Source organism: Taeniopygia guttata, chromosome 25 (assembly GCF_048771995.1).
Source record: "Taeniopygia guttata chromosome 25, bTaeGut7.mat, whole genome shotgun sequence".
In the NCBI taxonomy this organism is placed as follows: domain Eukaryota; kingdom Metazoa; phylum Chordata; class Aves; order Passeriformes; family Estrildidae; genus Taeniopygia; species Taeniopygia guttata.
The window spans coordinates 6437356-6460788 of NC_133050.1; the positions used below are offsets into that span (position 1 = coordinate 6437356).

General features: G+C 61.7%; 1 protein-coding gene across 1 annotated transcript; it reads left to right on the plus strand.

Moving 5' to 3' along the window:
- The first annotated feature begins 793 nt into the window (after positions 1–793).
- On the plus strand, positions 794–22482 carry IGSF9 (immunoglobulin superfamily member 9). Its single transcript, XM_072918540.1, has 19 exons — positions 794–1140; positions 1838–2029; positions 10092–10244; positions 10325–10476; positions 10600–10717; positions 10800–10941; positions 11509–11654; positions 11759–11901; positions 13011–13151; positions 14873–14989; positions 15365–15515; positions 15616–15739; positions 15812–15987; positions 16073–16323; positions 17910–17994; positions 18223–18393; positions 18537–18582; positions 19866–21140; positions 22005–22482. The coding sequence occupies exons 1-19, from the start codon at positions 1089–1091 to the stop codon at positions 22423–22425; spliced, it is 4056 nt and encodes a 1351-aa protein (XP_072774641.1). The 5' UTR covers positions 794–1088; the 3' UTR covers positions 22426–22482.
- Positions 22483–23433: the final 951 nt, after the last annotated feature.

A 23433-nucleotide genomic window follows, 5' to 3' on the forward strand; every position in this document is an offset into this window, starting at 1 on the left:
CCCTCTTTGTCCCACCCCTGAGTGTCCCACGAGTGTTTTCCTGTGTCTCACGCCCATCTGCGTCCCCTCCACGGTCCCACCCGTGTGTCCCCTCTTTGTCCCACCCGTGTGCCACCCCTGTGTCCTATTCATGACCCCCCCACCCTATGTCCCACGTGTGTCCCACTCGTTTCCTCCACTCCCGCACCCCCCTGTGCCTGCCCTGGTGATCCCCCATGTGTCCCCCCGTGTCCCCCTCGCTTGTCCCCCCATGTCCCCTCCGTGTCACCCCACACGCCACCCCCGTGTCCTATTCATGACCCACCCCGTGTCCCACCCTATGTCCCACCCGTGTGTCCCACTCGTTTCCTCCCTCTAAATGTCACTCCCGCAGCCCCCCGTGCTTGCCCTGGTGATCCCCCATGTGTCCCCCTCACTTGTCCCCCCATGTCCCCTCCGTGTCACCCCACACGCCACCCCCGTGTCCTATTCATGACCCACCCCGTGTCCCACCCTATGTCCCACCCGTGTGTCCCACTCGTTTCCTCCACTCCCGCAGCCCCCCGTGCCTGCTCCGGTGATCCTCCAGGTGTCCCCCCATGTCCCCCTCGCTTGTCCCCCCATGTCCCCCTCGCTTGTCCCCCCATGTCCCCTCCGTGTCACCCCACACGCCCCCGACCCCCCGCCCCACTCCGCGTACTACATCTCCCAGCATCCCTCGCTCTCCCTGCCTCGCTCCGCCATTGGCCGCTTGGGCTCAGCGCTCAGCGGCGCCTCCTGATTGGCTGTTACCACGGCAACAAGCGGCGGGGGGCGTGGCCGGGGCGGCCCCTCCCGCCATCGCGGTTTGTTTGCGGCCGCCCGGTGGCGGCGGCGGCGACCGGAGCCCGAACGGAGCCGAACGGAGCCGAACCGAGCCGGAAAGAGCCGAAAGCAGGCGGGAAGAGCCGAGCGCAGCCGAGCGCGGCCGGCCGGGCATGAGGAGCGGCGGGACGCGGAGCCCCCCGCGCCCCCCGCCCGGGGCCGGTGCTCCCGGGGCTGCCCGGTCGTGGCCGCCGTTCCGCGGGTCCCGGTGACCCCACGGGAGCCGCCGCACAGGGGTTTGGGCTATGCGGTGGTGGCTGCGCGCCGCCGTCCTCAGCCTGCTGGCCGGAACCGGGGGTGAGGGGGATGCCCCGGGGAGTGGGGGGGAGCGGCGGGGCCGGTCTGGCCGGTGGCGGGGCTCGGGGGCGGGGAAAGGGTCTGGGGGTGTCCCGGTGTGTTCCGGTGGGGCCGGTCCTACCGGTGCTGGGGAAGCGTGAGGAGGCGGGGAATAGCTGAGGATAACGGGGGCGGGAGGAAGGTCCCGGTGTGTCCCGGTGTGTCCCGGTGTGTCCCGGTGTGTCCGGTGGGGCCGGTCCTACCGGTGCTGGGGAAGCGTGAGGAGGCGGGGAAGAGCTGGGGATAACGGGGGCGGGGTGCTGCGGGGGCGGGAGGACGGTCCCGGTATATCCCGGTGTATCCCGGTGTATCCCGGTGTATCCCGGTGTATCCCGGTGTGTCCGGTGGGGCCGGTCCTACCGGTGCTGGGGAAGTGTGAGGAGGCGGGGAACAGCTGGGGATAACGGGGGCGGGGTGCTGCGGGGGCGGGAGGACGGTCCCGGTATATCCCGGTATATCCCGGTATATCCCGGTGTGTCCCGGTGTGTCCCGGTGTATCCCGGTGTATCCGGTGGGATCGGTTTGACCAGCGCCGTGTCCCGGAGATGCGTGGGCGGGGGGTTCCGTGGGCAGGGGAACGCTCCCGGTGTATCCCGGTTTATCCCGGTGTATCCCGGTGTATCCCGGTCTCACCGGTGTCCCGGTCCCGGTCCCGCAGGCAGCGAACGGAACGAGCCCCGGTCCGTGGCGGGGCGTGTCGGTGGCAGCGCGGTTTTGGGCTGCGGACTCCTGAGCGCCCACGAGACTCGCCCGCCGCTCTACGTGATCGAGTGGGTCCGTTTCGGCTTCGTCCTCCCCATCTTCATCAAGTTCGGGCTCTACTCCCCACGCGTGGATCCCGAGTACGCGGGTGAGTGGCGGGGACGGGCGGGTGGACATCCCCGTGGGTCCCCGTGGGTCCCCGTGGGTCCCCGTGGGTTCCCGTGGGTTCCCGTGGGTTCCCGTGTGTTCCCCGTGGGTTCCCGTGGGTTCCCCGTGGGTCCCCGTGGGTTCTCCGTGGGTTCCCGTGGGTCCCCGTGGGTTCCCCGTGGGTCCCCGTGGGTCCCCGTGGGTCCCCGTGGCTTCCCCGTGGTTCCCCGTGGTTCCCCGTGGGTTCCCATGGGTTCACATGTGTTCCCCGTGGGTCCCCGTGGGTTCCCGTGGGTCCCCGTGTGTCCCCGTGGGTCCCCGTAGGTCCCCGTGGGTCCCCGTGGGGTTCCCGTGTGTCCCCGTGTGTTCCCCGTGGGTCCCCGTGTGTTCCCCGTGGGTTCCCGTGGGTTCCCGTGGGTTCCCGTGGGTCCCCGTGGGGTTCCCGTGGGGTTCCCCGTGGGTTCCCGTGGGTCCCCGTGGGGTTCCCGTGGGGTTCCCGTGGGGTCCCCGTGGGTTCCCGTGGGTTCCCCGTGGGTCCCCGTGGGTTCCCGTGGGTTCCCCGTGGGTCCCCGTGGGTTCCCGTGGGTTCCCGTGTGTTCCCCGTGGGGTCCCCGTGGGTCCCCGTGGGGTTCCCGTGGGGTCCCCGTGGGTCCCCGTGGGTCCCCGTGGGTTCCCCGTGGGTTCCCCGTGGGTTCCCGTGGGTCCCCGTGTGTTCCCCGTGGGTTCCCCGTGGGTTCCCGTGGGTCCCCGTGGGTTCCCCGTGGGTTCCCGTGGGTCCCCGTGGGTTCCCCGTGGGTTCCCCGTGGGTTCCCGTGAGTCCCAGTGGGGTCCCCGTGGGTCCCCGTGGGTTCCCGTGGGTTCCCGTGGGTCCCCGTGGGTTCCCCGTGGGTTCCCCGTGGGGTTCCCCGTGGGTTCCCGTGGGTCCCCGTGGGGTCCCCGTGGGTTCCCCGTGGGTTCCCGTGGGTCCCCGTGGGGTCCCCGTGGGTTCCCCGTGGGCTCCCGTGGGTTCCCCGTGTGTTCCCCGTGTGTTCCCCGTGTGTTCCCCGTGTGTTCCCCGTGGGTCCCCGTGCGTCCCCGTGGGTCCCCGTGAGTCCCCGTGGGTTCCCCGTGGGTCCCCGTGGGTTCCCGTGGGTTCCCCGTGGGTCCCCGTGGGTCCCCGTGGGTCCCCGTGGGTTCCCGTGGGTCCCCGTGGGTCCCCGTGGGTTCCCGTGGGTTCCCCGTGGGTTCCCCGTGGGTCCCCGTGGGTCCCCGTGAGGTCCCCGTGGGTCCCCGTGGGTTCCCCGTGGGTCCCCGTGGGTTCCCCGTGGGTTCCCCGTGGGTCCCCGTGGGTCCCCGTGGGTCCCCGTGGGTTCCCCATGGGTTCCCCGTGGGTTCCCCGTGGGTCCCCGTGCTTTCCCCGTGGGTTCCCCGGGGGTTCCCCGTGCGTTCCCCGTGGGTCCCCGTGGGTCCCCGTGGGGTCCCCGTGGGTTCCCGTGGGGTCCCCGTGGGTTCCCGTAGGTTCCCGTGGGTTCCCCGTGGGTTCCCGTGGGTCCCCGTGGGTCCCCGTGGGTCCCCGTGGGTTCCCCGTGGGTTCCCCGTGGGTCCCCGTGGGTTCCCCGTGGGTTCCCGTGGGGTCCCCGTGGGTCCCCGTGGGTCCCCGTGCGTTCCCCGTGGGTCCCCGTGTGTTCCCCGTGGGTCCCCGTGGGGTCCCCGTGGGGTCCCCGTGGGTTCCCGTGGGGTCCCCGTGGGTCCCCGTGGGTCCCCGTGGGACCCCGTGGGTTCCCCGTGGGTTCCCCATGGGTCCCCGTGGGGTTCCCGTGGGGTCCCCGTGGGTCCCCGTGGGTCCCCGTGGGTCCCCGTGGGTTCCCCGTGGGTTCCCGTGGGTCCCCGTGGGTTTCCGTGGGTTCCCGTGGGTTCCCCTTGAGTTCCCCGTGGGTTCCCCGTGGGTTCCCGTGGTTCCCCGTGGTTCCCCGTGGGTCCCCGTGGGTTCCCCGTGGGTCCCCGTGGGTCCCCGTGGGTTCCCGTGGGTCCCCGTGGGGTCCCCGTGGGTCCCCGTGGTTCCCCGTGGGTTCCCGTGCGTTCCCCGTGGGTTCCCCGTGGGTTCCCCGTGGGTCCCCGTGGTTCCCCGTGTGTCCCCGTGTGTCCCCGTGTGTCCCCGTGGGTCCCCGTGGGTCCCCGTGGGTCCCCGTGGGTTCCCCGTGGGTTCCCGTGGGTTCCCGTGGGGTCCCCGTGGGTCCCCGTGGGTTCCCCGTGGGTCCCCGTGGGTTCCCGTGGGGTCCCAGTGGGTCCCCGTGGGCTCCCGTGGGTCCCCGTGGGTTCCCGTGGGTTCCCCGTGGGTTCCCGTGGGTACACCGTGGGTCCCCGTGGGTCCCCGTGGGTTCCCCGTGGGTTCCCATGAGGTCCCCGTGGGTTCCCGTGGGTTCCCGTGGTTCCCCGTGGGGTTCCCGTGGGGTCCCCATGGGTCCCCGTGGGTTCCAATGGGTCCCCATGGGTCCCCGTGGGGTTCCCGTGTGTTCCCCGTGGGTCCCCGTGGGTCCCCGTGGGTCCCCGTGGGTTCCCGTGGGGTTCCCGTGGGTTCCCCGTGGGTCCCCGTGGGTTCCCCGTGGTTCCCCGTGGGTCCCCGTGGGTTCCCCGTGGGTCCCCATGGGTTCCCGTGGGTTTCCCGTGGGTTCCCCGTGGGGTCCCCGTGGGGAGGGGACCCCCACAGGGTGAAATTTAGGGGAAAAAAAACCCCAAAACCCCACCCAACCCACTCCCGTGGGTGCTGGGGCATCTCCCGTGGGTGCTGGGGCATCTCCTGTGGGTGCTGGGGCATCTCCCGTGGGTGCTGGGGCATCTCCCGTGGGTGCCCGGCTGGGGGAGGGGATTCAGACCCCCACGGGGTGAAATTTAGGGAAAAAACCCCCACTCAACCCCCTCCCGTGGGTGCTGGGGCATCTCCCGTGGGTGCTGGGGCATCTCCCGTGGGTGCCCGGCTGGGGGAGGGGATGAGACCCCCACAGGGTGAAATTTAGGGAATAAAAACCCACCCAACCCACTCCCGTGGGTGCTGGGGCATCTCCCATGGGTGCTGGGGCATCTCCCGTGGGTGCTGGGGCATCTCCCGTGGGTGACACCACCAGGGTGCCCTGAGGGTGCCCAGCTGGTGGAGGGGATTCAGACCCCCACAGGGTGAAATTTAGGGAATAAAACCCCACCCAATCCACTCCCGTGGGTGCTGGGGCATCTCCCGTGGGTGCTGGGGCATCTCCCGTGGGTGCTGGGGCATCTCCCGTGGGTGCCCGGCTGGGGGAGGGGATGCAGACCCCCACAGGGTGAAATTTAGGGAAAAAAACCCCAAAACCCCACCCAACCCACTCCCGTGGGTGCTGGGGCATCTCCCGTGGGTGCTGGGGCATCACCCGTGGGTGGAACCAAAGCTGGATCGCGACCCAAACGCTGCCAAAATTATCCCGTGCCTAAAAAATCACTTTAATTGGGATACCCCCTCTCCATCCTGGAGAATACACTGATTTTTGGGGGTGGATTAATAGCTGGATCGCGACCGAAACGCTGCCAAAATTATCCCTGTGCCTAAAAAATCACCTTAATTTGGATACCACCCTGGAGAACGGAGGGATACACTGATTTTTGGGGATGGATTAATAGCTGTATCGCGACCCAAACCTTGCTGCCAAAATTATCCCTGTGCCTAAAAAATCACTTTAATTTGGATACCACCCTGGAGAATGGGGGGATACACTGATTTTTGGGGATGGATTAATAGCTGGATCGCGCCCAAACGCTGCCAAAATTATCCCTGTGCCTAAAAAATCACTTTAATTGGGATACCACCCTGGAGAATGGGGGGATACACTGATTTTTGGGGGTGGATTAATAGCTGGATCATGACCCAAACGCTGCCAAAATTATCCCGTGCCTAAAAAATCACTTTAATTGGGATACCCACTCTCCATCCTGAAGAATACACTGATTTTTGGGGGTGGATTAATAGCTGGATCGCGACCCAAACGCTGCCAAAATTATCCCGTGGTAAAAAATCACCTTAATTAGGATACCTGCTCTCCATCCTGGAGAATACACTGATTTTTGGGGATGGATTAATAGCTGGATCGCGACCCAAACCTTGCTGCCAAAATTATCCTGTGCCTAAAAAATCACTTTAATTGGGATGCCACCCTGGAGAACGGAGGGATACACTGATTTTTGGGGATGGAATCAAAGCTGGATCACGCCCAAATGCTGCCAAAATTATCCCGTGCCTAAAAAATCACTTTAATTGGGATACCCGCTCTCCACCCTGGAGAATACACTGATTTTTGGGGATGGAATCAAAGCTGGATCGCAACCCAAACGCTGCCAAAATTATCCGGTGCCTAAAAAATCACTTTAATTGGGATACCCACTCTCCATCCTGGAGAATACACTGATTTTTTGGGGATGTTTTTAGCAGCTCCCACTTGTTTCTGGGGGACCAGCGGTGAAAACGAAGCCCCGAGCAGGACAAGGCAATTTTTCTCCCGGGTTGGGCTCCGGTTACCGGAGCACCGAGAGGCCCCGGGGGCTGCGGCGGCTCCGGTTACCCGGGAAGGGGCTCCCCTCCCCCGTGGGGCTGCGGGAGCAGATTGGGATCAGTGTCCCCCCACCCCCTTTTTGTGTCCCCCCCACCCCATTTTTGTGCCCCCCCACCCCCTTTAGTGTCCCCCCACCCCCTTTTTGTGTCCCCCCACCCCCTTTTTTGTCCCCCCACCCCCTTTAGTGCCCCCCCACCCCCTTTTTGTGCACCCCCACCCCCTTTTTGTGTCCCCCCACCCCTTTAGTGTCCCCCCCACCCCTTTTTGTGTCCCCCCACCCCCTTTTTGTGCCCCCCACCCCCTTTTTGTGTCCCCCCACCCCCTTTTTGTGTCCCCCTATCCCCTTTAGTGTCCCCCCCACCCCTTTTGTGTCCCCCCACCCCCTTTTGTGTCCCCCCCACCCCCTTTTTGTGTCCCCCCACCCCCTTTAGTGTCCCCCCATCCCCTTTAGTGTCCCCCCACCCCTTTTTGTGTCCCCCCACCCCCTTTAGTGTCCCCCCACCCCCTTTTGTGTCCCCCACCCCTTTTTGTGTCCCCCCACCCCCTTTTTGTGTCCCCCCCACCCCCTTTTGTGTCCCCCCCACCCCCCTTTTGTGTCCCCCACCTCCTTTTGTGTCCCCCACCTCCTTTTGTGTCCCCCCACCCCCTTTTGTGCCCCCCCCACCCCCTATTTGTGTCCCCCCACCCCCTTTTGTGTCCCCCCACCCCCTTTTTGTGTCCCCCCACCCCCTTTTTGTGTCCCCCCACCCCCTTTTGTGTCCCCCCACCCCCTTATGTGTCCCCCCACCCCCTTTTTATGTCCCCTCACCCCCTTTTTCTGTCCCCCCCACCCCCTTTTTGTGCCCCCCTCACCCCCTTTTATGTCCCCCCACCCCCTTTTTTATCCCCCCACCCCCTTTTTGTGTCCCCCCACCCCCTTTTTGTGTCCCCCCACCCCCTTTTGTGTCCCGCTGAGTGTCGGTTGCCAGGCGCAGGGGGGGGAGGGATGTTGGTCTTTAGGGTTTTGTTTTTTGGGGTTTTTTTTTTGTTGTTTTCGCAAAGAGGAGGAGGAGGAGGAGGAGGAGGAGGAGGAGGAGGAGGAGGAGGGGGATGGGGCCGGCTCGGGGGGATTAGGGGGAGGCTGAGGGGCGTCCCCGGGCTGAGCTGATCCCTTCCAAAGGGACCTTTGTTCGGCTGGCTGGGGCTGGGGGATGGCAGCTGCTGGAGCTTCCCAGAGATTCCCAAATATTCCCAAAGATTCCCAAAGATTCCCAGAGATTCCCAAATATTCCCAGAGATTCCCACTTCCCAAAAATCTGGCGGTCCCCTCATCTCACAGCTGTAGGGTGGGATGGGAAAGGTTTCACGCGTGTTCGTGTGCGGGGTTGGCACACTCAGGGTTGGATTTTGGTGCCCAAACCCGCCCGGCTCCTGCCACTCCTCCTCCTCCTCCTCCTCCTCCTCCTCCTCCTCTTCCTCCTCTTCCTCCCATCCTTGCCGGGCTCAGGGCAGTGGGTGCACAGGGAAAGGGGGTGCTCAGGGCAGTGGGTGCCCGGGATAATGGGTGCTCAGGGCAGTGGGTGCCCAGAGAAGGGGGTGCTCAGGACAGTGGGTGCCCCAGACAGTGGGTGCCCGGGGAAGGGGGTGCTGAGGGCAGTGGGTGCCTGGAGAAGGGGATGCCCGGGATGGTGGGTGCCCCGGGCAGTGGGTGCCCGGGGAAGGGGGTGCTCCAGACAGTGGGTGCCTGGGGAAAGGGATGCTCAGGGCACTGGGTGCCTGGAGAAGGTGATGCTCAGGGCACTGGGTGCCCGGGATAATGGGTGCCCGGGACAGGGGATGCTCCGGACAGTGGGTGCCCGGGGAAGGGGGTGCCCTGGACAGGGGGTGCCCAGAGAAGGGGTTGCTCCGGACAGGGGGTGCTCAGGACAGTGGGTACCCGGGATAATGGGTGCTCAGGACGGTGGGTGCCCAGAGAAGGGGATGCCCGGGATGATGGGTGCCCCGGACAGTGGGTGCCCGGAGAAGGGGATGCCCAGGACAGGGGATGCTTAGGGCACTGGGTGCCTGGAGAAGGGGATGCCCGGGATGGTGGGTGCTCCGGACTGTGGGTGCCTGGGGAAGGGGGTGCTCAGGACAGTGGGTGCACAGAGAAGGGGGTGCTCAGGGCAGTGGGTGTCTGGAAAAGGGGATGCCCGGGATGGTGGGTGCCCCAGACAGGGGGTGCTCAGGACAGTGGGTGCCCGGGATAATGGGTGCTCCGGACAGTGGGTGCCCGGGCAAAGGGATGCTCAGGACAGTGGGTGCCCGGGACAGGGGGTGCCCAGAGAAGGGGATGCCCGGGACAGGGGATGCTCAGGGCACTGGGTGCCCGGAGAAGGGGATGCTCAGGGCACTGGGTGCCCGGGATAATGGGTGCTCCGGACCTTGGGTGCCCGGGATAATGGGTGCCCGGGGCAGGGGGTGCCGGTGCGTTCGTTGGGAGCCGCTGCCCGCACACCCCAGCCGGGGCTGAGCCAATTCCCGCGGCACCGTGAGCCGATTATGGCTCTGATAATAGCCCGGGGGATTAACGGGCCGCGCCCGCTCTCCCTTTATCCCTCTCCTCATCAGAGAGGCCGCGGGGCGTGGGGCGAGAGAGGGGTGGCCCCAAGGAGGGGGTGACCCGGGAGAGGGGTGACCCATGAGGGGGGTGACCCGGGAGAGGGGTGGCTGCCAAGAGGGGTGACCCCAGGGAGGAGGTGGCCTGAGGAGGATGTGACCCGGGAGAGGGGTGACCCGGGGGATGGGGTGACCCGGGAGAGAGTGACCCCAGGGAGAGGGGGTGACCCCAGGGATGGGGTGACCCGGGAGAGGGGTGACCCCAGGGATGGGGTGACCCGGGAGAGGGTGACCCAAGGAGGGGGTGACCCGGGAGATGGGTGGCCCGGGAGAGGGGTGACCCCAGGGAGGGGATGGCCCAGGAGAGGGAGTGACCCGGGGGAAGGAGGTGACCCGGGGGAAGGGGATGACCCGGGGGATGGGGTGACCCAGGAGAGGGGGTGACCCGGGAGAGAGTGACCCATGAGGGGGGTGGCCTGGGAGAAGGGTGACCCATGAGGGGGATGGCCCGGGAGAGGGGTGACCCCAGGAAGAGGCACCCCAGGGAGAGGGGGTGACCCCAGGGAGGGGGTGGCCCGAGGAGGACATGACCCGGGAGAGGGGTGACCCGGGAGAGGGGTGGCTGCCAAGAGGGGTGACCTGGGGAGGAGGTGATCCAGGAGAGGGGTGACCCAGGAGGCGATGGCCCAGGAGAGGGGGTGACCCGGAGGAAGGGGGTGACCCGGGGGAAGGAGGTGGCCCAGGAGAAGGAGGTGACCCAGGAGAGGGGGTGGCCCCGGGGGAAGGAGGTGACCTGGGGGAAGGGGGTGACCCGGGGGAAGGGGTGACCCGGGGGAAGGAGGTGGCCCCAAGGAGGGGGTGACCCAGGAGTGGGTGACCCGGGGGAAGAGGGTGACCCGGGGCCACGCTGTCCCTGAGCCGCTGCCCATCCAGGCCGTGTGCGGCTGGAGGAAGGCGCCTCGCTGCGCCTGGACCTGCTGCGTGCCGAGGACCAGGGCTGGTACGAGTGCCGGGTGCTCTTCCTCGACCGCCACAGCAGCGACGCCGACTTCCAGAACGGCACCTGGATCCACCTCACCGTCAACGGTACCAACCTGAGCTCAGCTGCTCCCACACCGAGCTGAGCCAGATCTGAGGGTGAAATTAAATCTAAATTTACCTTCCAGCACCCCCAACCTTCCTGGAGACCCCCCCTGCCTTCGTAGAGGTGAGGGACCGGGCTGCTCTGAGCCTCACCTGCAGGGCTGTCGGCAACCCCCAGCCTGTTGTCACCTGGAGGAGGAGTGACCTGCCTGTCCAGAGCGGGGACACGGTGCAGGTGAGGGTGACACCCGCTCTGTGGGGTGTAGCCAAGCTCTGATGCACATCCCCGCTGTGGTGTCACCTGGCTGGTGTCACCACCCCGTTCACGGGGCGCGTTTGCTGTCCCTCGGTGCCACAGGTGAGGAACGGGACGTTGAGCATCGCCGTGGTGGAACGTGCCAGCGCGGGCACCTACACGTGCCACGCCACCAGCAAGGAGGGCACTGTCACCCACACCACCCGTGTGCTGGTGCAGGGTAAGGAGGGGTGGTTGGAGATGGAGCCCTGGCATGGTCCCTGTGCCCATCCTCACTGCCCCTCTGACCCACACCCCCCCAGGGCCGCCTGTCATCGTGGTGCCACCACAGAACGTCACCGTTAACGTCTCCCAAGATGCCTTCCTGGCGTGCCAGGCTGAGGCTTACCCAGGGAACCTCACCTACACCTGGTTCCAGGGCAGCAGCAACGTCTTCCACCTCAGGTGTGACAGCAACAGGGTGGCACCGGGGCTGAGGAACCCCCAAACCCAGCCCTGAGTGCCAGGCTGGGTGTGTGGTGGGGCAAACAGGGTGCCAACCGTGCCACTCACCGCTCTGCCATCCCTTCCCAGCCACCTCCAGGCTCGGGTCCGACAGCAACGGGGGTGGTACTGGGGCTGAGTGACCCCCAAACCCAGCCCTGAGTGCCAGGCTGGGTGTGTGGTGGGGCAAACAGGGTGCCAACCATGCCACTCACAGCTCTGCCATCCCTTCCCAGCCACCTCCGGGCTCGGGTCTGACAGCAACAGGGTGGCACCGGGGCTGAGGGACCACCAAACCCGGCCCTGAGTGCCAGGCTGGGTGTGTGGTGGGGCAAACAGGGTGCCAACCGTGCCACTCACAGCTTTGCCATCCCTTCCCAGCCACCTCCAGGCTCGGTTCCGACAGCAACGGGGGTGGCACCGGGGCTGAGGAACCCCCAAACCCCACCCCGAGTGCCAGGCTGGGTGTGTGGTGGGGGCAAACAGGGTGCCAACCGTGCCAGTCACAGCTTTGCCATCCCTTCCCAGCCACCTCCAGGCTCGTGTCCGTGTCCTGGTGGACGGGAGCCTCCTGCTGCAGCGAGCCACCCCGGATGACGCTGGAAAATACACCTGCACCCCCAGCAACGGGCTCTGGAAGCCTCCTTCCGCCTCAGCCTTCCTCACAGTGCTCTGTAAGACCCCCTCCTGCACCCCCAGGGCTGGGGGACCCTGCTTTTGGGGCTGTGGTGGGAACAGGGGTGCCCCGTGGGGACCCCAGCCCCGTGTGTGCCCGCAGACCCAGCGCAGGTGACCACCATGCTCCCGGAGACCCACCTGCCCAAGGGCATGAGGGGCGTGATCCGCTGTCCCTGCAGGGCCAACCCCCCCCTGCTCTCCGTCTCCTGGACCAGGGACGGGCTCCCGCTGGAGCTGGACAAGGTAGAGCCACCCCCAGTGCCCTTCCAAATCACTCCTGCTTACACCTTCCTCCCTCCAGATCCTTCCCAAATCCTTCTTCATCTGTTCCTCCCTCCAGATCCTTCCCAAATCCTTCTTCATCTGTTCCTCTCTCCCAGCTCCTTCCCAAATCCCTTCTCCTCTCCCATTCCTCCCTCCCAGCTCCTTCCTAAATTCCTCCTCCTCTCGCGTTCCTCTCTTCCAGCTCCTTCCCAATTCCTTCTTCATCCATTCCTCTCTCCCAGCTCCTTCCCAAATGGTTCTTCATCCATTCCTCCCTCCCAGCTCTTTCCCAAATCCTTCCTCATCCATTCCCCTCTCCCAGCTCCTTCCCAAATCCTTCTTCATCCATTCCTCCCTCCCAGCTCCTTCCCAAATCCTTCTTCATCTGTTCCCCTCTCCCAGCTCCTTCCTAAATCCTTCTTCATCCATTCCCCTCTCCCAGCTCCTTCCAAAACCCTCCTACTTACACATTCCTCCCTCCAAGCTCTTCCCCAGATTCCTTCTCCTCTCCCATTCCTCTCTCCCAGCTCCTTCCCAAATCCCTCCTGCTCACCCATTCCCCTCTCTCAGCTCCTTCCTAAATCGTTTTTCCTCTCCCATTCCCCTCTCCCAGTTCCCCAGCTGCTCCAAGGTATGGCCACTCCCACCTTCCCAAATCCTTCTTCATCTGTTCCCCTCTCCCAGCTCCTTCCCAAATCCTTCTTCCTCACCCATTCCCCTCTCCCAGCATCTTCCCAAATCCCTCCTGCTCACCCATTCCTCCCTCCCATCTCCGTCCCAAATCCTTCTTCATCCATTCCTCCCTCCCAGCTCCTTCCCAAATCCTTCTTCATCCATTCCCCTCTCCCAGCTCCTTCCCAAATCCCTTTCTCTCACCTTTTCCCCTCTCCCACCTCCTTCCCAAATCATTCTTCTTTATCCATTTCTCTCTCCCACCTCCTTCCCACCATCCCAAATCCCTTTTTCTCACTTTTCCCCTCTCCCACCTCCTTCCCACCATCCCAAATCCCTTTTTCTCACCTTTTCCCCTCTCCCAGCTCCTTCCCACCATCCCAAATCCCTTTTTCTCACCTTTTCCCCTCTCCCAGCTCCCCGGCTGGTCCCTCCAGCCCGATGGCTCCATCGTCATCGCCACGGGCAACGACGACGCGCCGGGGCTGTACCGCTGCACGCCCTACAACAGCTACGGCACCGCCGGCCCCTCCCGGCCCACGCGTGTCCTGCTCAAGGTCAGGAGCCCCCCGGGGTCCCCTGACCTTCCTCTGAACCCCCAAACTGCCCCTCTGCTCGAAACGTACATTTTAAGGGATTTAGAGATTTTCGAGGAGCTCAGATTTTATATGGGAACCCAAAAAAAATGGGTCCAGGAACCCCCCTGGACAGAGCCCCCAGAGACACTGGCTGTGATCTCTGTCCATGGAAAAGAGTTTTCAATCTTACAGGATCAATTAAAAGCTCTGAGTGTTTGATATAATCAATAATTAAGTGTGGCACGGGTGCAAAAGTAAAATTTTAGGATTCTAGATTAGGGGTCCAAAGAAGACAAGATGGAGGAAATTGGGTGTGTCTTGTCCTTTTTCTCCTTCTTCATGCCCTCCATGTTTCACTGTGGTGTTGGCATTTTTCTGTTGGTTCAGGCTGGGGACACACTGTCCAACGTAGGTGACAGATATTGGCACGTTATTGTAAATCCAGCACAGGTAGTTTCTGGTATATAATGTTTGTAACATCCCACTGAGGGGTGTTACATTGAGATGTTATTGTAAATATACCACACATAAGTTTCTGGTATTTAATGTTTGTAACATCCCACTGAGGGGTGTTACATTGGCACGTTATTGTAAATATAGCACAGGTAGTTTCTGGTATTTAATGTTTGCAACATCCCACTGAGGGCAGAGCCCTGCAGGGCAGACAGAACATGTTAGAGATAAGTTTATTCTTATACATATAAGAATATATATACATATATTCTTATATGTATAAGAATAAACAACCTTGAAAACCAACACAGATGAATTATGACTTCTGCTTAAGACAGAAACTTTTTACAATCTCTGAATCATCAATACCCACAGATTCCGACAATTTTAGTTCAATAGAAGCGTTACTAGAGTTAATTAAAATAAATAAGTCAGCCTTAATAAAATTAAGAGTTAGTAGTTAACTAATAATTGATTGCTTGTCAGCACAATGTTGAGTTAGCTGGGTTTATAATGAAGAATATAATGACATAATATATAATATAACAAATAGATTTTAGGAACTTAATACAATCGTGGGCCTCCTCTGTTCTGAAACCAATTGAAGACAAAAAAATGGGAGTTCTACCAAGAGTTAATTTGTCATATTTACATTGAAAAGGTAGAAAGGTCAGAAGGAGGAAGACTTCATTGACGTCCTCATTTTGGGACCCCTCCCCATGAAAGGGACCCATTTCAAGGAACAAATTTCATGCTGAATAGCTTTTGAAATAATTAGTGTACAAAACAAGGAATGGGATGTACCAAAATGATGAATATTTATTTGTATTTTTGGGTATTCAATACTTGGATGGATAAAAGGGCTCTGTAATCACTTGGAGGGTGCGGTGTGGATTTGGGAGTGATCCCACACGCAATAAACACTCATTTTCTAACTTTAAACTGTTAGAGAGTTTTTCTGTCACAGTTAGATATTGTTACTAGATCAATATCCATATTTCTTTAATAATTCACAGCAGGAGCTTTGTAAACACGCACTTTCTAACTTTAAACTGTTAGAAAGATTTTGTCTGTCACAATTAGATATTGGTATTAGATCAACATCCATATTTCTTTAATAATTCAGAGCAGGAGCTTTGTAAACATGCACTTTCTAGCTTTAAACTGTTAGAGAGTTTTTTTCTGTCACAATTAGACATGGGTACTAGATCAATATCCACATTTTTTTAATAAATGATGCTTTGCAGGACCCTCCTGCCTTCACGGTGCGGCCCAAGGAGGAATATTTCCAGGAGGTGGGCCGGGAGCTGGTGATCCCCTGTGCAGCTCACGGGGATCCCCCACCCACCATCACCTGGGTGAAGGTAGGAATTGCTGTTTTTTGGGGTCAGCTGAGCCCCCCTCAGGGACAGAGATTGCTTTTGGCCTCCAGGGTATCATTTCTAGGGTGGTATTTTTGTTTCTACATCACTCCTGGGGTTATGTTCCTGTCACCACTGGGTTCCATCCCAAACTGGGGTTCCTGAAGGATCTTGGGTTGCTTTGCTTGGCTTTCCTCTAAAAATCTGACAAAAAAACCCTTTTTTCTAAAAACCTGCCCCTTGCCCTCCAAACCAGCCCCAGCACGGTCCCCATTTTCAAGTCCCCTTGTCCCCACAAGTGTGGCAGCGTCACAGTCCCAGCCCTGCGTGGGGGTGGCTCGGTGGTGACCCCCAAATCAGCGTGCCCGTGCCCCACAGGTGGGCAGCGTGGGGAAGAGCAGTGCCCAGGTGGATGGGAACAGCAGCCTCGTCCTCCACCCCCTCACCAAGGAGCAGCACGGAGTCTGGCAATGCACTGCCACCAACCAGGTGGCCAGTGTCACCACTGCCACCTCCGTCCACGTCCTGGGTGAGCTGCTCGTCACTGGCGGGCTGGGATAGTCCCAGGGGTGGGTGACATGCTGGAGAGGGTGGTCCAAGCCCCTCAATGTGCCACTGCTGCCCTCCAGGTACCAGTCCCCACGCTGTCACCAACGTCTCCGTGCTCCCGCTGCTGCTGGCGGCCAACATCTCCTGGGAGCCAGGCTTTGATGGAGGATACTTCCAGAGGTTCAGCGTTTGGTACACCCCACTGTGAGTGCCCACCTCTGCTGTGTGCCCCCCAGGGACCCCAATTTTGGGCTCATATGTCCCTCCTGTCCCCAGGGTGAGGAAGCCACCGCGGGCACACCACGACTGGGTGTCGCTGTCGGTGCCAGCGGGGGCTCGGCACCTTCTGGTGGAGAACCTGCAGCCAGACACCAGTTACCAGTTCAGTGTCCTGGCCCAGAACAAGCTGGGCAGTGGCCCCTTCAGCCAGATCGTCACCTCCGTGCCCAGGGGTGAGTGGAGCCCCCCAAAACACCCCCAGTGCCCCCCCAAAAACTCGGGATGCTCCCGTTCCCTCCACCTCTGTCTTCTCCCCAGGCTTCCCAGTGACCACAGTGCCTCCAGAGCCACCAGCCATCACTGTGCACGTCTTCCTGTCCCCACCACGATCTCTGAGGGCCAACGAGAGCGTCAGGGGGGTTCTGCTTCGCTGGGACCCCCCTGCCCGTGCCTCAGTGGCCCTGAGCGGGTACGCGCTGGAGCTGCGGCAGGACAAGGGCGGCTGGGAGGTGCTGGAGAGCTCCATCCCCGCCACTGACACCCAGGTGCTGGTGCCAGGGCTCATCAAGGTAAGGTGTGACCAGGTGCCAAGGTGGGTTAGTGCCAGAGATCACCTCTAGGTCAGGGGTGGCACATGTGGTGGAAAAATCTCTCCTCCTGTGGGAATCCAGAGCTTCCCTCTGGCTGCCCTGGGACCCTGGCAGGGGTCAGGAACCCCCCTGGACAGAGCCCCCAGAGACACTGGCTGTGATCTCTGTCCATGGAAAAGAGTTTTCAATCTTACAGGATCAATTACAACCTCTCAGTGTTTGATATCAGTAATAATTAAGTGTGGCACGGGTGCAAAAGTAAAATTTTAGGATTCTAGATGAGGGGTCCAAAGGGGACAAGATGGAGGAAATTGGGTGTGCCTTGTCCTTTTTCTCCTTCTTCATGCCCCCCATGTTTCACTGTGGTGTTGGCATTTTTCTGTTGGTTCAGGCTGGGGACACACTGTCCAACGTAGGTGACAGATATTGGCACGTTATTTAAATATAGCACATATACTTTGTGGTATTTAATGTTTGTACCATCCCACTGAGGGCAGAGCCCCACACGCTGCCCTGCAGGACAGAGCTGCGGCAGGGCAGCAGAACATGTTAGAGATAAGTTTATTCTTCTACATATAAGAACATATATACATATATTCCTATATGTATAAGAATAAACAACCTTGAAAACCAGCACAGATGAATTATGACTTCTTTGGCAGCAGGGCAGAAAGACAGAGACTTTTTACAATCTCAGGATCACCAATACCTCAGATTCTGACATCCTCCAACCCGAGATTCCAAAGAAAGGCTCAGCAGTCTCTGTTGTCCTGTCTCAAGGCAGTTTATTGCAAGTTTTATCTAAAAATTTTTCTTCTCAGGCTGCTGTGGTTTGCTCACAGCTCAGGCAGAGGCACACACACACCCTGACATCCTCTCTGACTCCTGATTTCTTCTTCTCTCCCCACCCAGGGCTGCTGCTGTCTTTTATATTGTGCATTACATATTAAATATTTATAGTTTGTCCCCAATGCCTATTACCTATATTAAATAGTGCCATTCTATCTTTTATGTGGTACATTACGTGTTAAATATTTATAGTTTTTTTCCCAATGCCTATTACCTATATTAAATGGTGCTTTTCTATCTTTTATACAATACATTATGTGTTAAATGTTTATAGTTTTTCCCCAATGCCTATTACCTATATTAAATGATGATTTTCTACTCCAAACCAATCTGTGAGTGCCAACATCACCAAGAACATGGAGGTGAGGAAGGAGAAAGAGGGAGGACAGGACAGGCCCAAATCCCTGTTAAATCCATCTTAAAACTTCTGATCCCATGTACAAAACCAAAACTCCCCTGTACAGCACTCAAAAATTCTTCCCTTTACTTTGTGACAACTTCTACTATAATATCTAAAATTTTGTGACTTTTTGTTCGTCCTGCAAGGTTGGTAAATCGTTCTATGGTTTAAATCCAAAATCACAGCTGTTTCCAGCTGCCTGCCAGGGTCTCAAATGCTTCTGAGCTGGACCAGGAACACCCAAAAAGTGTCTGAGGGACATTTTGAGTTCTGCCAGGTTCGGGTTTGGTGGCTCATGGCCCCGTGTCCTCCCCAGGACGCCTTCTACGAGTTCCGCCTGGTGGCCTTTGCTGGCAGCTACATCAGCGACCCCAGCAACACGGTGAACGTCTCCACGGCAGGTGAGGCTGGGGGTGGAAAACAGAGGTGGGAAACATCCAAATTCCCAAAGGAGAACCCCCATTTCGTGCTGTTCCCTCAAGATTAAAATTATCAGAGCTGCTGGGTGCAGAGCATCCCTTCTGCTGGTGGCCAGGGTGGTGGGCACAGCCCCGAGATGTGTCCCCACGATTCCAGGGACACATTTTGGGGGTCTGTGCCCGCCTGATGGGGTGCCCTGTGCCCGGCAGGGATGGAGGTGTACCCGTCCCGCACTCAGCTGCCCGAGCTGCTGCCACAGCCGGTGCTGGCGGGGGTGGTCGGGGGGATCTGCTTCCTCAGCGTGGCCGTCATCTTCAGCACCACGGCCGCCTGCGTCATGAACCGGCGCCGCGCCGCGCGCCTCCGCAAGCGCCACCAAGGTACCGGGGACACCAGGGACAATGGGGACAATGGGGACAGGCCAGCCAGGGTGGGGGGACAGAGTGGGTGCCGCTGTCTCCTCCTCATCACCTTTTGAGTTGCTCGCCGTGTGATTCCCCCCTGTGTTCTCGTGGCCTTCCAGATCCACCACTCGTCTTCTCCCCCAGCAAGAAGCTTCCACCTCCACAGTAAGTCACGCCACGCCATTGCCATGTCCTGACATGCCGTGCTGTGCCGTGCCATGCCATGCCATGCTCCCTCCCTGTCCTGACATGCCATGCCGTGCCATGCCATGCCATGCTCCCTCCCTGTCCTGCCACGTCACTGCTGTGGTCCCTCCATCCCCACTCCCTTCCTGTCCTGCTCCCACCATGCCACATTCCCTCCCTATCCTTCCACCATGCCACGTTCCCTCACTGTCCTGACATGCCATGCCATGCCATGCCATGCCACGCTCCCTCCCTGTCCTGCCACGTCACTGCTGTGGTCCCTCCATCACCACTGCCTTCCTGTCCTGCTCCCACCATGCCACGTTCCCTCCCTGTCCTATTCTGCCATGCCATGCCATGCTCCCCTCCATCTCACTCCCTCCCTGTCCTGTCCTGACATGCCATGCCATGCTGTGCCGTGCCATGCCATGCCATGCTCCCTCCCTGTCCTGACATGCCATGCCATGCCGTGCCATGCCATGCCATGCTCCCTCCCTGTCCTGACACGTCACTGCTGTGGTCCCTCCATCCCCACTGCCTTCCTGTCCTGCTCCCACCATGTCACGTTCCTGCCATGCCACATTCCCTCCCTATCCTGCTCCCCCCATGCCACATTCCCTCCCTGTCCTGACATGCCGTGCTGTGCCGTGCCATGCCATGCCATGCTCCCTCCTTATCCTTTTTCCACCATGCCTCATTCCCTCCCTATCCTGCTTCCACCATGCCACACTCCCTCACTCCCTCCCTGTCCTGCCATGCCATGCCATGCCACACTCCCTCACTCCCTCCCTGTCCTGTTCCCTTCTTGTCCTGCCATGCCATGCCATGCCATGCCACACTCCCTCCCTGTCCTGTCCTGCCACAGTCCCTCCCTGTCCTGTCCTGTCCTGTCCTGCCATGCCACACTCCCTCCCTGTCCCTCTCTTGCTCCTCCACATCCCATTCCCTCCCCATCCCACCTCTGCCTTTCCTCCCCCCCCCAAATCCTGCTCCCTCTCACCCACTCCTGGCCATGCCACACTCCCCTCCATCCCTCTCCCTCCCTGTCCATCCCACTGCCCTCCTCATCATCCCTCTGCCACCACCTGGGGTGACACCTTGGGGACACCTTGGGGACACCTTGGGGACAGCCACCCCGTGCGGGGTGCTGCCACCGGGGCTCGCCTTGTGCTCCTTTTCTGGAGGAAAAAAATCAGGAAATTCAGGAGCAGAGCCCGGCAGCACAACCAGAGGCTGCTGCAGCTGCCACCTCTCCCTTGCAGCGATGCTCGTGGCCCTGCTGGCCCCACCAGCACGGTCAGGCTGAAGCTACAACCATCCCCGTACCTGAGCCTGCACCGGACGCTGCTGTGGGGTGAAAAAGCCGGTACCAGCCTGGGGCTGAGCATCGCCGGTTCCCGTTATCCCACCTACGAGAGCCAAGACCGGGAGAACGTCCCGTTGGAACGGATCTGCCGCGGTCCCGACGGCCGTTTCGTGTTGGGCTCTGCATCCCCGGAGCCTCTGCCGGTTCCCCCGCAGCCCTACCACCAGCTGCCCGCCCAGGAGGATGATGATGATGATGATGATGATGAAGAAGAGGAAAACGACCAACCCGTGTGGCACAGAGGGGTCTCGCTACGCCCCCAACCCGCTGGGCAACCCCACCGGGGCTCCCGAGGCTCCGGTCACCGTCACGGTCGTTACTTCGGTTACAGCAGCCCCGCGGGTGAGGCGGTGGCGTTGAGCATCACCGATGTCAGCCCCGTGGTCTCTACCGCCGCCACTCTGCCTTACAGCGCCGTCCCGGAGCCCCCCGAGCCCCGCCACGGCTCCCCCTGGGACTCACCGCCCCGCCGGGGCTCCCCCAAACCGGCTGCCGGTGCCCCGGTACCCCCCGGTGCCCCGGTACCCCCCGGCCCCCCGGTACCCCCCGGCCCCCCGGTACCCCCCGGTGCCCCGGTACCCCCCGGTGCCGCGGTACCCCCCGGCCCCCCGGTACCCCCCGGCCCCCCGGTACCCCCCGGTGCCCCGGGAATCAGCGGGATCCTGCAGTACCTCAGCCTGCCCTTCTTCAAGGAGATGTGTGTGGATGGCGATTGGCCACCACCGGAGGAACCGGAGGAACCGGAGGAACCCCCCGCCCCACCGGAGCCCCCCACCAGCCCCCCACCCACCGAACAGATGCTGTGCCCGGACTGCATTGACCCAAGTGCCAACATCACCACCACCTCCTCATCCTCCTCATCCTCCTCCGCTCTCCTTGAGCCCCCCCGGTTCCCCCCGGGCCCCGCCAAGGCTTCGCTGCCCGGTTCCCCCATCACCGGGATTGCCCCGCAACCGGTCCCGCATCTCCGGACTGAAACCCCGGGGCGGCCACCGGATGCTGCCGCCGCTCCCCACCCCGAGAAGCTCCCGCGGGGCAGCCTGACCAGCCAGAGCAGCGGGCGGGGCAGCGGATCCTTCCTGCGGCCCCCCTCGCTGGCACCGGCCTTGGGGGGCACCTTTCTGGGCACCCCCATCGCGGAGGGCAGGATGGATGTTGGCACCGGGAAGAGGTGAGCCCTGGGCAGGGGTGGCTGTCCCTGCAGTGCCATGGGGACACCCCCTCCCCTCTGCTCCCTGTCCCCAGAGACCCCACCCCAGTTCTCCCCCCTGGGATGTGACATTGGGATGTGGCCCTGCCACCCGTCCCTGGGCACCTGGGGCTTGGGGTGTCGCCTGGCATCCATCCTGGGGGTTTCATGGCCATTATGGGGGGACACGGGGTGGTCTCAGACCTGCCAGACCTCGGGGTCTGCCCTGATCTCCATCCCTGGGCTCTCCATCTCCAGGATTTCAAACCCATCCCTCGGGCTTTCACTTCTTTTGGGGTCTCCCCTGACCTCTATCCTTGGGGTTTCACACCCATCCCCAGAGCTTTCAATTTTTGGGGGGTTTCTCCCCTGGTACCCATCCCTGGGCTCCCCATCCCTGGGGTTTCAAACCCATCCCCAGAGCTTTGACTTTTTGGGGTCTCCCCTGACCTCCAACCTTAGGGTTTCACACCCATCCCTCGGGCTTTCACTTTTTTGGGGTCTCCCCTGGGTTCCCCATCCCTGGGCTCTCCATCTTTAGGGTTTCAAACCCATCCCCAGAGCTTTCACTTTTTGGGGTCTCCCCTGACCTCTATCCTTGGGGTTCCACACCATCCCTGGCATCTGACACCCCAAAATCTGCCCTGATCTCCATCCCTGAGCTCTCCATCCTTGGGGTTTCACACCCATCCCCAGAGCTTTCACTTTTTTGGGGTCTCCCCTGGTACCCACCCCTGGGTTCTCCACCCTTAGGGTTCCACACCCATCCCTCGGTCTTTCCCTTTTTTTGGGGGGTCTCACCCCCTCGTGCCGGGGTGGTCCGTACCCCTCACCCCCTCCCCACAGGAGAAACACCTCCGTGGACGAGAACTACGAGTGGGACGCGGAATTCGCGCTGGAATCCGAACTCCTGGAGGCGCTGCAGCTTTACCGGGGCGCGGCCCCGGCCCGGCCCCGTTCCTCCATCGCCCTGCGGGACCTCCAGCGGCACCGTGAGTGCGACCCCCCGGTACCCCCCGTCCCCCCCGTGGCCGCCCCACCGGGTGCCACGGAAGGACCGGACGCTGCTTATCTCCCCGCAGAGCCCTGTTCGGTCCCGGTGAGCTCCGTGTCGGCGGAGGCGTTGGGGTTGGGGGGTCCCCCGGAACGCGGCCAGACCCCCCGAACCGAGGGGATGGGGGCGAGGCGCCGCAGGGAAGGGACCCAACAGCGGGTGGGCACCCGTGGGTGCTGCTCCGAGCGCTTCGAGGTGGCCACGCTGCTCTAGGTGGTCCCGCGTGGGGTTTGGGGGGGAAATAAAGAGGTGCCCCCTCCTTTTAAACCCTCCCTCCATCTTCTCAATTGCTCCCCAATTCTCCTGTGTGTCCCCCATCATCTTCCCCATCCCCCCGCCCACATTTTCCCATTCCCCACTTGCTCTCCCCCTATTAAATCCCACCCCCCCTATTAAATCCCACCCCCCTATTAAATCCCACCCCCCCCCTCCCCATTTATCCGTGCCCCCCCCCCCAAAATTGCTCCGTACCCCCATTTTCCTCATCTTCCTCCCTCGGGGTGTCCCCCCCCCATCTTCTCCTACCCCTCCCCCATTTCCTCAGTGTCCCCCTCCGCCGTTCCGATGTCGCCGTCCCCTCCCTCGTGCCTCAGTTTCCCCCCTCCCCTCCCCCTCCGTTCTCCCCCCCCCCAATTCGGGAGGGGGCGTGGCCAGCGCGAGGAGGGGGCGTGGTCAATGCGGGGAGGGGCGTGGCCACACCGCTCATGCCCTTATATGGTCACGGCGCGGGATCGCGTCATCGAGGGGGCGTGGCCTGGCGGTGACGTCACCCCGGGGGGGTTCGCCCGTGGGGTTCCGGCGCGGGTCGCGTCGGGTCACGGATTTTGGGCACCCCTCCCCCAACCTCGTACCCCCCCATCGTGTCCCCTTTTGTCCCCCTGACGTGTCCCCGTGTCCCCTCTTTGTGTCCTCTCGTGTCCCACTGCCACGCCCACCCCGTGTCCCCCCGTGTCCCCCCATTATGTCCCCCCATGTCCCCTCGTGTCCCACTGCCACACCCACCCCATGTCCCCCCGTGTCCCCCCAGTGTCCCCTCATGTCCCCCTGCCACGCCCACCCCATGTCCCCCCGTGTCCCCTTGCCATGCCCCCATGTCCCCCCATTGTGTCCCCTCGTGTCCCCTTGCCATGCCCCCATGTCCCCTCATTGTGTCCCCCCTGCCACGCCCACCCCATGTCCCCCTGTGTCCCCCCAGTGTCCCCCCATGTCCCCTCGTGTCCC